The sequence below is a fragment of the Peromyscus californicus genome, unplaced genomic scaffold (assembly GCF_007827085.1).
Source record: "Peromyscus californicus insignis strain IS unplaced genomic scaffold, ASM782708v3 Scaffold_16__1_contigs__length_79575227, whole genome shotgun sequence".
NCBI classification, from domain to species: Eukaryota; Metazoa; Chordata; class Mammalia; order Rodentia; family Cricetidae; genus Peromyscus; species Peromyscus californicus.
In genome coordinates, this window is record NW_026294458.1 from 19,314,936 (window position 1) to 19,331,500 (window position 16,565).

General features: G+C 40.0%; 1 protein-coding gene across 4 annotated transcripts in view; it reads left to right on the forward strand.

Moving 5' to 3' along the window:
• Fgf12 (fibroblast growth factor 12) overlaps window positions 1-16,565 on the forward strand; it is a 539,336-nt gene that overhangs the window by 337,712 nt on the left and 185,059 nt on the right. For all 4 annotated transcript variants that reach the window (XM_052740607.1, XM_052740606.1, XM_052740610.1 and 1 more), the window contains one exon: window positions 13,023-13,126. In XM_052740607.1, coding sequence (XP_052596567.1) covers window positions 13,023-13,126 — 104 coding nt within the window. The remainder of the gene's footprint in view (window positions 1-13,022; window positions 13,127-16,565) is intronic.

The window sequence follows — 16,565 nt, forward strand, 5'->3', positions numbered from 1 at the left end:
TCCTGCTGCCTCTTCTTTAGGAATCATGGGAGCCATCACTCTTACTGTTCCTTCAGTATGCACTCAGGCTCATTTTTCACATTCCAGACACAGCACTGGAGAAAAGCCACAGGAACTCAGTGGATACCTGGATAGTCATAGGAATCTCTCCATTTACCAGTTGTATGAACTTGGAAAGATTAGCACCTTGAAGCCAAAGCTTCTGCTTGTGTGTGTGGGGAGGTATTGACATTAATATCAAATTTATGATGTTCCCACTCAGGGAGGGAAGTGGCCTAGGTTTCCCCTGTTTAGAGAAAACCATGCCTGCCGAAGTATAATCAAGAATAATTTCAGGGGAAATGGAGGACTTGAGCACAGCGTTGAGTAATTGTGTACAAAGCCATTCATCATTCTCTAGGCCTTAGAATTAACCTTTTCATCTTTGTGAAAATCAATTGAAGTTTAATTTAATTGGGCATTGCATGGCTTTTCTTGGGGAAATGTTAGCAAATGCCTGTTCATCATTGATAGGATACCAACGAGAAGCCAAGGTAGTCCATCCTCCTCTAGCTTGTTGAACTAAACAATTTATTGTGGTCACTCACAGGAATATAAGTCAGGGGTTGCTTACAGGAGGATGGGCCAGGGCTTTACTCGGGGCGGGGTGCAGCAGTGACACAAAGACAGCTGCATCATCCAGGAGCTCACCTCAGGATGAATAATAATTCACGAAAGTTGTATCCAGGAAGCCCCTTGATCATGTCATCCGCAGCTCCACTGAAGAATGTCCTGTCCCCAACTTCAGCAATTGTTTACTGCTTGCATAACGTTGTGACACAAGCTTGTGAATCTGTGACTTCCTGAGCCCCTTGGGTCTTACAGGTTTCGCATGTTTCCTGGGCTGCATAACGATTTATAGCTTCTTGAGTCGTGTGGGCCTTCTTTCTCCAGGAGGGAATGGTTTAGTTTGGAGGAAATGGACAAATAATGGAATTTGGAACTCCACTGCAATTGGGAGGGGGGGTTCTACTTTGGGGAGGTTGGAATTTTCACTTATTGGTTCTTGATGACTGATAAATTTGGACGGGGAAATACCACCATTTCCTGTGCAAAAGACCATAGCTCTTGTCCTGTCATGTGTTCTGATGCTCTTGAACAACATTATCACAGAATCGTCTAGAACAATAAGATCAGAACCTCTAAAGTTAGAATGCTGGAATCATTCATTGTTCCCTAGAAATAACCTGGATTATGGATTTAGGCGTGAAGCAGAGTTAATAGAGTATTTACACAGCCATGAAGGTAGCCCTTGGCTTGGTCCCTGGCATCACATGGAACAGGGTTTGGTGGTACACACAATTTGCACGTGGAGGGAAGAGGATCAGAAATCCAAGCTCATCTAGCCACCTAGTGAGCAGTTGTGTTTAAGAACAGTGATTTATTCTTCATCGTGTTCCTACTTAAGGCTTGCCAGTGTTTGGAAGATGACACTGCTTAATCTATCCCAGAGTTTCTGATCAGAAGGTTGGGGCCAGGTTTGGGGTGGTGGTGGTGGTGGTGGTGGTGGTGGTGGTGACATCTCTGCTGGGTTCACCCTCTGATTCTGATTAGAAGGTTGAGTCCAGGCTTGGGATTGTCTCTTCTATACCAACTTGACACTCTGAGTGGCATTGCCGTGGGCAAGCACTGCTCCAGCCTCCACTGTATAGTTTCAACTACACAGGGATCTGGTTAAAATGTACATTTTGATTCCAAGAGTCTTGGATGGGGCCACACAAGCCTTTCCACAAAGCTCCAGTAGATGCAGATGATATCCAGTGAGCATGTCAGGGGTGTTGGCCCAGTGGCTGGTAAGGTTTGGAAAGCATTGATATTCCCAAAGAGCTTGCTCAAACCTTGGTCTCTTGGATCCAAGATTGATTTTCAACATTTCTGCACAATAAAAATCATTGGCAGAGTTAAAGAACATTGATTTTTTCCTGTCACAGAAATTTTTTTTTTTTTTTTTTTTTTTGGTTTTTCGAGACAGGGTTTCTCTGTGTAGCTTTGCGCCTGTCCTGGAACTCACTTGGTAGCCCAGGTTGGCCTCGAACTCACAGAGATCCGCCTGGCTCTGCCTCCCGAGTGCTGGGATTAAAGGCGTGCGCCACCACCGCCCGGCCGAAATTTTTATTTAATTGATATGACTGTGACCTAGGCATCAGAATTAAAAAATAAAAAAATCCCCCTAGAATGCTGTGATATATAGCAGTTTGTGAACCAATGAGCTAAACTTCTCTTGGGGGATTTCACTTCTGAGGTTTGTGTTCCAAATTTGCTTTATTTTATTGTACAACTTCATCTAAAAGTTCTAATTAGCTTAAAGTACAGAGATACTATTGCATTATCTCCTGGAATATTTTTTTCCAACATTTTATTTTTAAAGTAGATTATGAAGCTGGAAATTGTAAAAGATCTACAGTGTGCAAAGATTTCCTGGATGCTTTGCCCTGCTCATTGATCTTGTGGACTGACACCTGTACAGCAATTGACCCTGGTGTTTGTGCCGCCGACTCCACTCAAGTCCCACAACATTCATTTTGCCTGGCTTTGACACCTTCCTTTGGTGCTGTTTCAGGCATCTACCACACAGTAATTGATGATCACCATGGCTGTCGTCTGGACACCTCACTTTCATGCATACCAACATACTGAAGCCTAAAAGCCTTCTAGTTATGGAGCTACAAAAAGGAATTTGATACGATTCCTTCCATTTCTCTGAGCAGTAGAGGAGGTGGGACCTTCATGTAAAAACAAAACTTGAAGATGCCTCTGGTACCACAGAGTGATCAGATGAATCTCGAGATTTCAAAGATCAGAGATCCCCCAAAGCCATGTACTCAGCAGAGGTTAGTTTTAAATTGAATCTTGAAGACTAGGAACAGAACACATAAGCTAAGATTAGAAAAATCGAGTTTCAGATAAGGAAGCAGGCAATCACTTGGTGGAGAAAGCTCCTGCCAGGTTAGAGAAAAATGAATTGACTAGTTTGGAAGGAGATTGTGTGGAGGAGTTGCTGGGCCATGTTTCAGAGTGCTTCAGATTACATTTAGAGGAGTGGAAATTTGCTGAGGTGGGAAACAGAGAGTCAATGAGAGCTACTCAGTAATTGCAGGCTATTGGGGGCAGGATGCAATGCATGGGGAACATTCTAGCTAGCCTTTAGAGCAGAGGTGAGTCAAAGCCGAGTTTTTATGTAGAGAATTAGTAAGGAAGAAATTTGCATTTTATTTTTAAATCCCTTTTAATCTGTCCATTTATAAAAAGTCTTACCACATTGTATTTATTTCTATGGACACTCCTAATAGTTTTAGAGTAAGGCAGGCATATACTTATGCATGGTAGCTGACGTTAATGAGGCTCACAGTCTAGGTCTAGAATGTCTAAACTAGTTGACTCAAGTTGTCTTGTACTTGCTCTGCGTGATTGGATCTGAGAATTAATGGTTCATATTTTATCACTGGAATATTTCAGGTCCCCAGAAAATTCTGTCTGAGGCTTCCAATTTTGCTCACCATTAGTCTATTTTTCTCATTATCTTTACAAATACTTAGATTCTAATTACTTCACTCACCTCTTATTTATGAACAACAGTATCATCTTGTAGCCACCAGGACTGAGGTATCGTCTCAGGGCATTTGTTGGCTGACTTTATGATCCTGGGAAAACCATATTTTTGCATTTTGATTTACTCGTCTGTAAATGTGACCCTATAAAACACACATGGATTTTTTAAAAAAAATATTTCAACCTAACTACTGCAGTGACAAAGGTCACACCTGTCTCTTTCCACCACTGTGTTACAAAGCACCTTGCTCAGTGTCTGGAATACGCACACTGCATTAGCAACTAAGATTAACAGGAAATAATATCAATATCAGCGGCAGCACTGAGTGGCAGATTTGTGGGAGATATAATTGTAAACGTTCTACAGCGTGCGAAGATTTCCTGGATGCTTTGCCCTGCCCATTGATCTTGTGGACTGACACCTGTACTGTTCATTGAATTCTCCAAACTGGCTCAGAGACACATCCTCTGTAGAAGACAAATTGGCTGCGGAGGATGAGTGATGACAGGCATTTGCTTCCATTATCGGTAGTGATGTGCTTCATTTTTCATCCTAAAGGAAAAAAAAAAGACTCAGGTTGGATTGACTTGTTAATTATGCAGGGCTTTTTCAACATCTCTGCGGTATCATGGAGAGGGTGATATGGTAATCTCATCATTAAAAACCAAAGGCAGGCCCTCTCTTGGAGCTCATGTGTACATATTTGCTAGCTTTTGTCAAAGCAGGAGATCACCATGTCGCTCATTTTCGCCAGGCTGGAAATCCGCAATCTGTGCTGTCAGGCAGTGCTTAGAAGAAAAATCTCCGTCTCTAAGCCCCAGACCGCTAATCAGTTCCATAAGTCAACAAATTCAGTGGAGAGACTAGATCAGCCAATGAGATTATTTGGCCAGTTGTTTATCAAAGCAGGGCATCAGACTGAATGCATCGAGTCAGCACACTGGGAAGTATGTTGACTCTACAGTCTTATGTATGATTTTATTTAAAGTATATATTGTTTGTGCTTTCTGGATCTGCATTTGTATAAGATGAAATACACAGCTTCTCCCTATCCCACAATATTTTAAGAAATCCAAGTTAAAACATGGGGCAGCAATCATCCAGTTCTCTCACCTCCAAAGCTCCAGATTTAGAGACAGAATAACAACAAACCAACTAGTGATGCTTCGTGTTTTACCTTGATAGCCCGAGGTCTGGTTTGTTTCTATTTTACTGTTTTAATTTATCTTCATAAAAGCTCAGTGAACTATACCATGCAAGCAGAAAAGAATCCTAGTCACCAAGGTCTCAAAGTTGGTAAGTATAAGAGTAATGGTCACAACATGGACCCGTGGATCCGTACCCCATTGTGATCTTGTGCTCCTGACTTGAAAACTAAAGGAATGAATAGAGCCCATCTTATTTTTCTCTTAATTTCTGTAAGAAATGCTACTTTAAAGAGGGAAATACAATTATTCGTGCTGCGATTGTGCAACACACTCTGGATACCACAAAATGAAAAAGTAAAAATTTTAACATTTAATAGCTTGTCAAAGAAAATTACTAAAGCAGCTTAATTTAAGAAATGGAGCTCACCATTTATGCATACAGTAAGGCCTCATCCATGCAAATTTACATTAACCATAGCTAGAATAGTTTAACAGAATACAACTATTCTGAAAGGTCATTGGCAAATAAATAATCTATTTCTTACTCTTGGAGATACCAAGCTTACACAAACACCCATGCAAATACACAGACTTGAAAAAGATGTGCAATAGGTGTTGTGTGTAGAGTACTGTAGGATGGGATTGATGGATCAATAATCAGTTTGAATAAGTAATCAAGTCTCATTCTCCCATAATTTATATAATCACCTTTGCATTGAAGGATAGAAGCTTTCCGTATTTTTTTTTCTTGCTGATCATTTAACAATGGCATTTTATTATCGAGAACAGAAAAAGGTTGCAGAATTGACGTTAGTGGGTGATAAACTAAATATTAAAGACAAATATTAATTTCATGACTAAAGAAATAATAGTTGAGCGACTTACAAATATTACAGAAAATATTGCAATTATAAATATTTCCATAGTCTTTAGGATTGAGGGAGAAAACAACTGGGTATCTGCTTGCTTTTAGGTTAAAGCTTCATTATCATAGGATGCTATTCATCCTTATCAAAATGTCTTTGCTGAAAACAGCTTAAAATCCAGAAAACAATTTTAGTTGTAAATATCTTCATTCTCTCTCAGTGTCTTCCACTTAGGTTCTAATGGGGTCATAAGATTTTTTTTTTCTCACTGCCCATCCAAAAAACTTCAACCCGGAGTTTGAAATTTGAAATGCAATTGTGATTTTTTTTTTAATACCAGTTCATTATTACAAGCCACAAGGAACTTGTTCTTAGAACTTATTTATGGGGCCAATGAGATTGCTCAGTGGGTAAAAATGCCTGCTACCAAGGTTGACAATCAAGTTCAATCCCCAGGACTCACGTGGGGGATGGAGAGAACCAATTCCTGTAAATTGTCTTGCAACCTCCATATGTAAGCCTGAACATAAGCTTCCACACAAAAGCATGCACACACAAAATATAACTAAGATGGAATTTAGAATGTGATCTGGGGACACACTGAATTTGTACCTTTGGAGGAGATTTTGCTGGGGTCTTTTTTCTTTCTTCTAACTTCCTCTCTTTTCATCTACCCTCTTTCTTGTTTGTGATTTCATTGGCTGAATCGTGTACATTTTGTTTATACGGTTCGGATTCATTGTTATTTTCTTGTCACTTGAGGCATATAATACACAGGTGGAAATTAAATTGGAAATAGCATAGCATTTTACAAAACAGTATTTTTCTATTCCAACATCATTTTGAAAGATGTATGTGTTAGTTAGGGTACTCTAAAGGAACAGAACTCAAAGAATGAGTGTGTGTGTGTGTGTGTGTGTGTGTGTGTGTGTGTATTAAACTAAGTAATCCTTAAAGTAACAGCCACAGCAGAATCATAGCTGAGTCCTTAGAGTCTGTAGTTATGTGTTCCTTGAGGCTGAGTGACTCAACAGTCTGTGTAATCCCAGGATGACTCTCCCTGGGGAGTGACAACCCACAGTTGCTCTATCCACAAGGCTGGGTGTCTCAGGAATTTCAATCCTGTGCAAGAAGCCCAGAACATTCCTGGAGAACTGCTAGTGTTTAGTCTACAATGTAAGCTTGGAAATGAAATGCTTCTGCTATAGGAAAGGAATCAGCAGCCACCTGGAGGCAAGAAGGAAGCTGGAGCAAGCAAAGGTCGAATGATCTCTCCTCCACCACACCCTTTTATCTGAGCTGCTGCAGAAGGTGCAGCCTACAGTAGAGGCTTACCAAACTGTTCAGGCAACTGGGACAGTTCTTCAGCTGCGGCTCCCTGCATAGGTGATTTTATTTGTGGCAAGTCGACATTAAAACCAATCATAACAACCCATAATACCTTGATTACGACAGATTCTGCAAGCTGTCCCCTTCTTTTTCATTCCTTCCAACCTTTCATGACTGTGTAAACACTGAGGTATACTGACACACAGCACACAGATGTTCCCTCGAAGAAGGCCCTGCATTCTGTGTTCCACATCTCAGAAAGTATGGGGTTTCTTTTTTCTCTTATATTCCATATTCAAATGTATTTCATGTGCAGTAAATTATTAACTTCAATTTTTCTTGCATAGTCAATTATGGAAATATGACCTAGAAAAGATATGAATAAGCAAGCTAGAGAATGCTGATCCATTTATTTATTCAGCAAATGTTAAATAACAGCTTCTTAGACCAAGGTTCCATGTTAGGCCACATGAGTAGCAGTAAAATTTTCCAGTGCATTCAAGTGAAAGAAAGCCTCAGAAGGATTCTCAGAGGAAAGTGTACTTACTGGAGATTGCATTTGTTGGACTCACTACTACTCACCCCTTGCACATACAGGACACTTGGTATATTCTAAATGCACCATAGATCTTCATAAAAGTAATAGATAGTTCTAAATCAAGCATATTTTGTAGGTACTGACAAAGTTCTGTAGACTTATATTTAATCACATATGAAGAACACAAACTGTGATCACGTTGCCAGGCACGACTTTGCAGAGGTGCCCTCAAGAGATTTGCAGGCAGGAATGGAGGTAGATAGGTAAACAAATTTTTCTAAGGCTCATTTCCAACATGCATCATAGAGGAAAGGGATCTACTATCTCTGAGGAGCTTCTGCAGGACTCAGGTGGAGTTAAAAAAAAATTAAGGTTTGAAGAATGAAAAGATGGGACTGGAGAGCTGGATTGGTGGTTAAGAGTGCTTTCTCCTCCTCCAGACGATCTGAGTTTAGTTCCTAGTACCCATATCTGAGCAACTCATTGCCACTTGTAGCTCTAGTTCTAGGTGATATGACATCCTCTTTAGGGATTCTGTATGCACTTTCACACACATGGTGTGCATTCACATAGACACAAACACACCTCTAAAAACCAAATGAAAAGGATTATCTACATTTACAAGTGGAAAGACAGTCTTTCCAGGAAGAGACAGAAGATAAAAAGAAGTCAAAACCAATTCTAGCTAAAAGCCAAGAGGAAGTTAGGAAATGGCAAAAAGCTGTATTTTTCTAATTATGGTGGACGGAGTGGGTGACAGGTGATAAGGTATAAATGTAGGATGGTGTCAGGTTGTAAGAGATGGGGACAGAGGAAACAGTAGAGGTTTTTAGCAAGAAAATGCCAAGAGCAGATGCTACGAATCTGAAGAATGAGGTGGAGTCCAATAGCCTTGTTACTAAGGGGACTAAGGATGAAGATCACATTCAGTAGTAATCCTCAGCCATAGTGAAAGACTTCTGTGAGCCTGCATATACTCTAGATGAGGTAGAAGTAAGGCTCTTGCCACTTTCTGAGATTTTAGGGGGCAAGATGGAGACCTTTCATTAGAGAATTTTTTTAAACATTTATTTTATTGTTAATTTTGTGTTTTGTGTGTGTGTGTGTGTGTGTGTGTGTGTGTGTGTGTGTGTGTGTGTGTGTGCGTGTGCATGCATATGTGTGCATTCCCATGTATTCAGGCTTCCAAGGTGGTAGGAAAAGGTGTGGAATCCTTTGAGCTGGATCTAAGGTGGTTTTGATCGCCTGACATGGGTACTGGGAAACTTCCTCCTGAGTAAGGCAAAAGCAATACTGAAGTGCTGAGCCCTATCTCCGAGCCCAGATGAATAGATTTTTTTTTAGTTCTTAACACTGAAAAGTCTTATTTAAAGTTGTTTACTGAATCTTTGCAGTAAGGGCTGTCTCCAGAAGCATTCCACCTAAGAGCCGTCATCACCTTTTGGTTGATAGAGGACTCTCTCAGTTTGTGCTAGCACCTCAGTGGTATTTGTACTTTCCTTAAGCCCCTCTTGGAGGGGAAGCCTTTGAATGGCTTTTTCCCTCCAATTCAGCTGCACCAGCCAAGCTTTTGACCGAGAAGTCTCTTCCTTAGGGGATCATTTTTCTCGGTTTTTCTCCCCATTCATTCTCACAAGGACCATCATTTAATTTGTTATTTCCCAGCAGATGCTTTTATTTACAATACATAAGTACCTTGCATTTAGTCTGTGCTTTGCACACTAATTCTGCTTTCATTAGCAATCTCAGTCAGGATTAGGGAAGGTTTCGCATTACATAGACTTAAGCAATAAGGACCGTTTTCTCTCCTAGAAGCAAGGTTTAGTAATTGAGTGCTGGACGGCTGCCACACTCTCAGAACTCTCAGGGACTCTGCTTCTTCCACTCCTCAGCTATCACTCGCTTGGGAGCAGCCTTTGTTTTTAAGTCTGAGGTGATCCAGGTGCTGCACTCTTCCCCACTAAAACAACAGTAAGACAAAATGTTGAGAAGAGGTAGTGAAGGAAACCATCTTGTTTCTTGGGAAGGGTTCTTCAAACATCTCCAGATCTGTCTAGCTGTGTCAAATAGTGAGTCTGTAAGAGCTAACTCTAGCCATAGAACATGTAGGAAAATCATCTGAGACACATATTGGTTTGTCAGAAGATAAGTCCAGAGAGCCTTGGGAATTAAAGTTCAAATGGTACCAAGAAGAAACACAGTTTTTAGACAGGTAACTACACCAGTGACCTAGAAACCCTCTGTTTAGCATCACTGTCACCTCAGTTACCTCTCTGAATTAGTTTGTCTTAAAAACCCATGCAACCCGCCAGGCAGTGGTGGCACACGCCTTTAATCCCAGCACTCGGGAGGCAGAGCCAGGCGGATCTTTGTGAGTTCGAGGCCAGCCTGGTGAGTGAGATCCAGGACAGGCACCAAAACTACACTGAGAAACCCTGTCTCCAAAAACAACCAACCAACCAAACAAAAAGCAAAATAAAACAAAAACAAACAAACAAAAATGGATGCAATCCTCATTCTGCCAGAAATTCCTCATGCCATTTATGGTTTAGGATCAAATATGAGTTTATAGGCATCTTGAAAATGCACAGATATGGAAGGTCATCTTTTGAAGCACTAAACAAGGTGCTGAGTATAAACTAAGAAAATTACTAAGGAACTATGCTGATTTTTTTTAATCTATGTCAGATCATAATTTATGAGAATTATTCAATATTGGGCTAGGGAGATGGCTCAGTGAGTAAAGTGCTTGGAGTACAAATGTGAGAACCTGAGTTCGAATCCTTGGAACCCATACGAAGCTGGGTGTGAGAATGTGTAGCTAATCCCAGAGCTCTTGTGGTGAGATGGGAGGTGGAAATAAAACCTATAGGCTTGCAGACCAGAGAGCCTGGTGGAAGCAGCTGGGAACAAGTCAGAGATCCTGCTTCAGAATAAGGTAGAAGATGCGCACAGACTCCCGGGGGTGCCCTCCGGCCTCCACATGTGTACTGTGGCATGTGTGCACCCCCCCATGCACATCCATCATCCACATACACAAGAGGCACTATTTACTGTTAATATTAAATAACTCTATTTGTGAGATACTCTTAAGAGCATAATACAGTGTGTGTGTGTGTGTGTGTGTGTGTGTGTGTGTGTGTGTGTGTGTGTGTAGACTTGCACACTGTATTGTTATCCCACCTTTACAGGTAGGAAAACAACACATGAAGGGTGTAGGGAGCTCAAAGCCACGTGACTCTGAGTGGCTTGTCTAGAAACATCCACCTTCAAAACTCTCATCTTTTTGTCTGTGTTGCTGCTGAAGTCCTATGTGTCATACTTCTCTTGTCCATTTGGTAAAACCCAAATCTCTATGATTAGAAAGGTGCTTGTTTATTTACATGTTGTGCTTTCTTATGTCTCCCAAGAATGAACCCCAACCTTCTTCTCTTTTCCTAAGGGCCAGTTTCAGTCTTGTGTTCTGCGTTTAAAACATTTCCTATATACCTCAGGCCACAAAGATCTTCCATGTTTTCCCCTGAACTTCCATAACATACAAACTATATACAGAGAAGCATGTAGTCATTTGATTATAGAAATAAATAGTACACTGTATTAGGTTACTCCGTGTATCTTAACTTTGTCTCCTTAAGCAGACTGACTTATATTTCTTAAGCAATTTAAAATGTGCAAGATCAGTGTGGAGCCTATAGGAAGAACTAAAATTAGCTCAGCTCTAAACTGAATCAACAATTAATCCTTAAGCAACAGTTATAACAGAGTCTACATTTCCAGGACAAATGAGAAAACAGGTTCAAGGAGCCAGTGTCAGCAACTAGGAATCCAGTCCTGTTCCAGGAAACCTGTAGTCTAAGACTTGATCCTCTGCAAGTCTCAACCAAACACTTGACTAAAATCCAAACACTGTACATGCTTGTGTCTGTGCTGTGTGTGCAGATAGCTTACTGTCTCATTGAAAAAACCCAGGTGGAAGCAATTGGGTTAACTGATGGGCATACTCTGTTAAACTTTGACAATATCAGAACTGAAGGAATTTTATCTGTAGAGAGGGTGGATGAGCTCTGCTAGTCCTTTTATTAAAGAGAACTGCAAGGAATTCTTGTTACAAATGTAGTCATGTGATATTTAATGTCTCCCTGCAATGCCATCTATAGAGTCGAACTAGGTGGCTGGTTGCTTTCCTCTTGTATGTGAAGCAAATATTTCCAGGGTCACATTTCTGCTGATGCTCATTCTGTAACCTCAAAAGCAACTGGACCCAGGGCCGTGACATATACTTCACAATAAGAAATTGCTAGAAGGAGCAGAGGGTATAGTCTTTGTCTTTTCTGGTCAATGCATTCGCTATCCTCTGAGTGGATACATTAGCTTAGTATTTTGGGTTACAGGCAACTTGAACACATAAAGACAATATTTCTGTTTGATTTTAGGTGGTTTCGATCAACTTGCCAACTCGGATGTTTTATATAGTATATTTTTCTTTAGCTATGACATCTATGTGTTGTTGCTCAAACTATAAATTGCCTGTCCACTTGTCTTAGTCACTGTTCTGTTGCTGGGGAGAGACACCACAGCTAAGGCAACTTATAAAAGAAAGCATTTAATAGGGACCTTGTTCACAGTTTCAGAGGGTGAGTCCATGACCACCACCATGGCAGGGAGCAGAGCAGCTAGCATGTGGACATGGCATTGGAGCAGTAGCTGAGAGTTCACATCTGATCCACCAGCAGGAGGCAGAGTGAGTGAGACTGGACCTGGCATGGGCTTTTGGGACCTCAAAGTCCATCCCCAGTGACACACCACTCTTCTTCCAATAAAGCCACACCTCCTAATCCTTCCTCACACAGTCAGTCCACCTACAAGGGACCAAGCATACACATATATGGGCATCTGCGGCCATTCTCATTCACACCACCGCATCATTTATTATTATATCTTCATTTTCATGCAAAGGTTCAAAATATCTAGACAAGGTCTCCCCACTGTTGCTCCATGTTAGTCCATGAGCGTAGTCACTGTCTGTGCTCAAGACCTTTTCAGGGTCACAGCAGGAAGACAGAAACAGGTTCTCTCATGTTCTAATGGTTGTATTTTACTGTTACTTAGGATGAATGGTTGCTTTTATTATTGAGAGGTTATTGCTTCAAGTTGTGTGTTAGAAAAATATCCTGTAATACTTGCTATGTTTATTTTGGGGAGCAGGGATTCTAGACACTCCAACCCATGGAGACGCTTAAAGTTCTTCTAATCTAGCATTTTTGTACCGGTTGAGTCACGCCTCTCACTAGAACTTCTGTGAGTCATTGATGGTGTTGTAGAGACAAGCCAAGGTAGTGTAGTTACCCTTGTTTTAATTCCCCCTCCATTCCTCCCCCTCTCTCTGTCTCTCCCTCTCTCCCTTCCTCTCCCTCTCCCTTTCCATCATTCTTTCCATGCTGTTTCCAATAAACAGATTTTAACACTGAAAATTTTAAGGACATTGTAAAGAGCAAGATGGTTTATTTGCAAGGTCACTAATCATGACCTGTCATTTTTTCTTCTTCTTCTAGCCCTCTTCAATCTAATTCCTGTGGGACTGCGTGTGGTGGCCATCCAAGGCGTGAAGGCCAGCCTCTATGTGGCCATGAATGGGGAAGGCTATCTTTACAGCTCAGTAAGTACCTCCGTGTGTGTGTGTGTGTGTGTGTGTGTGTGTGTGTGTGTGTGTGTGTGAAGCAATCATTGTTTTAAGGAACTGATGTCACCCTATATTTTAAAACTGATTTTCAGGACTACAGAAAAGATTTTACCATTTGGGTGTTAAAAATCATGTGCCAATGAGTGAAAATGAACCAGGTACTTTCATTGTTATGTATTTTTACATCTAGTTTTGACTTTCAGAGAATGAAGTTTGGAGTTTACCTGTCTGTTCAATTCAAGGAGTAAGACACTCTCTCTTTCCCTTGTTAACTCCCCTTCAAGGACAGATGGCTTATAGAGGGTCTTCTTTATCTTATCATAGAGAAATAATTTTCATAGACTTTGCTTTTGTTTGTGCTTCATAAGTCCATGGAGTGTCCAGTGTGTCATATTCTCTAATTTACAGACGTTATCTAATTTAAAGAAAATGGATTTGTGTAATGAATTCTGGATTAGGAACAATGACTTTAGTGTATTATGCACATGTCAGCATTGTGTGTGTGTGTGTGTGTGTGTGTGTGTGTGTGTGTGTGTGTACAAATAACTTTTCCACTTTATCTTAATTTCTGGACCTTTAAAGAAAGGGTTGGTGTTGGTTCCTCTTTTATATAATATCTCTTCAAATCTACAAATAACTAAGTGTATAGTGCCAGTGCTATACTGTGAGAATGGACACATTTTTAAGCATATAAGAAACATTTTAAAGTTAGCATTATCCTGGTTGTTCTGTCTCAAAAGTTTTAATTCATGCACTGAAAAGATGTAGCTTTTCTGAATAATTTATGTTTTTCATATGGGAATGGCCTGTTTGTGATTCATAAAAATTATCGTTTTGAAAAATCACAGCTAAGGAGTTCTACTCATTCTGTAATCTTGGTCATTGCACAGACTGTCTAGGAAGTTCACCTGTGTTTCCCAGTTGTACGTTAAACACTGAATAGCCATAATAGACTTCACATAACTATTAAGTGAGAATCTCATACATTATACTTGTTTATTATCAATATAACTGTCATCATATATTATATTAAAGCTGCTATCATATGAATGTTCCCTACAACCTATAATAAATATCATGGTAGCAGATAGGCCAGTTACTCTGATGGGATTGTTATATATTGTTTGCCGTTATTGCTATGGTCTCTCGTAAATACGTATAATTACTGTGTTAGTTAAAACACAAAATAACTTGAAAGGTCAAAGTATACAGTCTACTTCTGAGTATATTCAGATCTGCATGTCCACTTATATATGGCATACATGTGCACACATTTTCAAGTTGGTGATCGAAATAACATTTAGAGATAGGAACATTTTCAGCTTAAGTAACAAGCATTCTTTTTTCATGCATCATGTTAGATATACTAATAGCTTTCATGTAAAATCATCAGGAAGTCCTTTTAAATTTTTCTTTAAGTTTTTTTTTTTTCCCTAGCAGCAGAGATTGAATCTAGGCCTCACACATGCTAGGCGAGTGTTCTACCACTACGCTATGGCCCCAATCCCTTACAAATTCATTCAAAATAGAAAAATCAAAATAAGAGTAAGGAATGGTACTATGTTGAATAATTCTAGTTAGCTAAACAGCAGTAACACAAACATTGACTGGGATAAAAAACAAAAATATGGAGATGACCTGGGGATGGTATTAAAGATTGAATAAGCATGTAAAGGATCAGATGTGATGGCATAGAAGCTGTAAGGCCATTGAACTAGAGTTGATTTTATTGGCCAGTGATTTGTGTATAGAATGGATGCGGCAAAGCAGGGTGCAGGTTCATTCAGTTTTCAGAGTTGTATTCTTTCTATACTTCTTATTTAGAAGTGAAGCTAAGTGCATGGATCTCAATTCTGCAGGATGGAGAGGTTTTAAAGAAACTTGCAGTTTTGACAGTCGCGATTCTAAAATAAAGCCAACACCTTTGTGAAGCCAGCAATCATCTCCTGAGTTACATGCTTCGCTACATAAGATTGCTTTTGTCACATATAGAATCACAGCGCTTTCTCTGCTAGGGTACCAGGAGCAAGTGTCCTACAATTCTAAGGAGATCATCGCTGGCATAGGCAAGCTGGTTCTATTCTCTCTCAAGGTCCTATCTCTGTCCCAGACTGGCAGGGCGAATCCTGGTTTTAAACAGCCTCTAATGGGACTATAGGGACCAACATCAGAGTGTATGGGCTACATCGCACTCTGTACTCCAGTCTGTCTGTCTGGTGTGCTGCAACGAGAAACTGGCACAGAGGTCCTATGGTGAATTCAAAGGCAGGTGCTAGCCCCAGCTTTCCTGGGGGTGTGTTTGCCATGTACTAAAGCTTGAAGTTATTTGAAAGGCAGCTTCCTGTTTCCCGTGACCAGTGCAGGAGAGCACATCAGTGAAGGCCATCAAGAGATCCGTGGAGGGAAGATGGGTGGTGTACAAACTGAAGAAGTCCTAGAGAAACTGAGTCCAAGAGGAATGCAGTGATGCTATCGTGTCCATACTGTCGTCTTCTGGTTTCTGTTTAGAGTTAAGCTGGGATAACGTTCCCTTCCCACCTTTGAGATCTCTTCATTCACTCATAAGCAGGAGCAAAGGAGGAGAGCAGTGAAGGTGGGCTGGTTGCTGGGTAGCTTGGATGGGCTTAAGGGTTAAAGTCTGTTCTCAAAATCCAGGCAAACTAATGTATATCTCCATCTCTGTCTATATCCGTATCTATATCTCTTCTATACATCTATCTATATCCATATTCATATCTATCCATATCTATCTACATCTATATCTTTATCTGTATCATCTATATCTATCTACATCTATATCTTTATCTATATCATCTGTATCTGTATCCATATCTATCTATACTATATAGATATATAAATACAGACATAGATATATCTGACATGGTTTTTGGTTTATCTAGATTTTTTTTTTAATCATTGCATTTTGCGTGTTTGAACGTACTTTGGTGTTTATCTTTTTAAACTCTCTTGCATCACTGAAATTTTCCCATTTTTCTTTTATTCTTTTAAACTTAGGCTGCATTTCTTTTCCTTGAGTGATTGCTTCTAGTTTTCAATTCACGTATATCCATGATTACATACATTGATAAATATTTTTCTATTTCTGTTTTCTATACAGCTCATGAGCTGTAGAATATTTTCTCGGCTATTAAAACCCATCTCACCAATCTGAATTAATGTATTTTTAAAATGAGTTATTTGTAGAGAGTTATTGTATTTTACCAGACTTAGAAAGTAATTTCTACGAACAGTTTTTGACTATGTCAAATTTAGTCTTGCTGTATTTACTGTTTCTCCAAACAATATATTTCATTGTTCTTTGTGGGGGCATCTACATGTAGTGACTTCTTGTATAAGTATCTCTGTGTAACAGGTAATTTCCTACCTCATGAATCTATGCACACGCTTCCTTCCA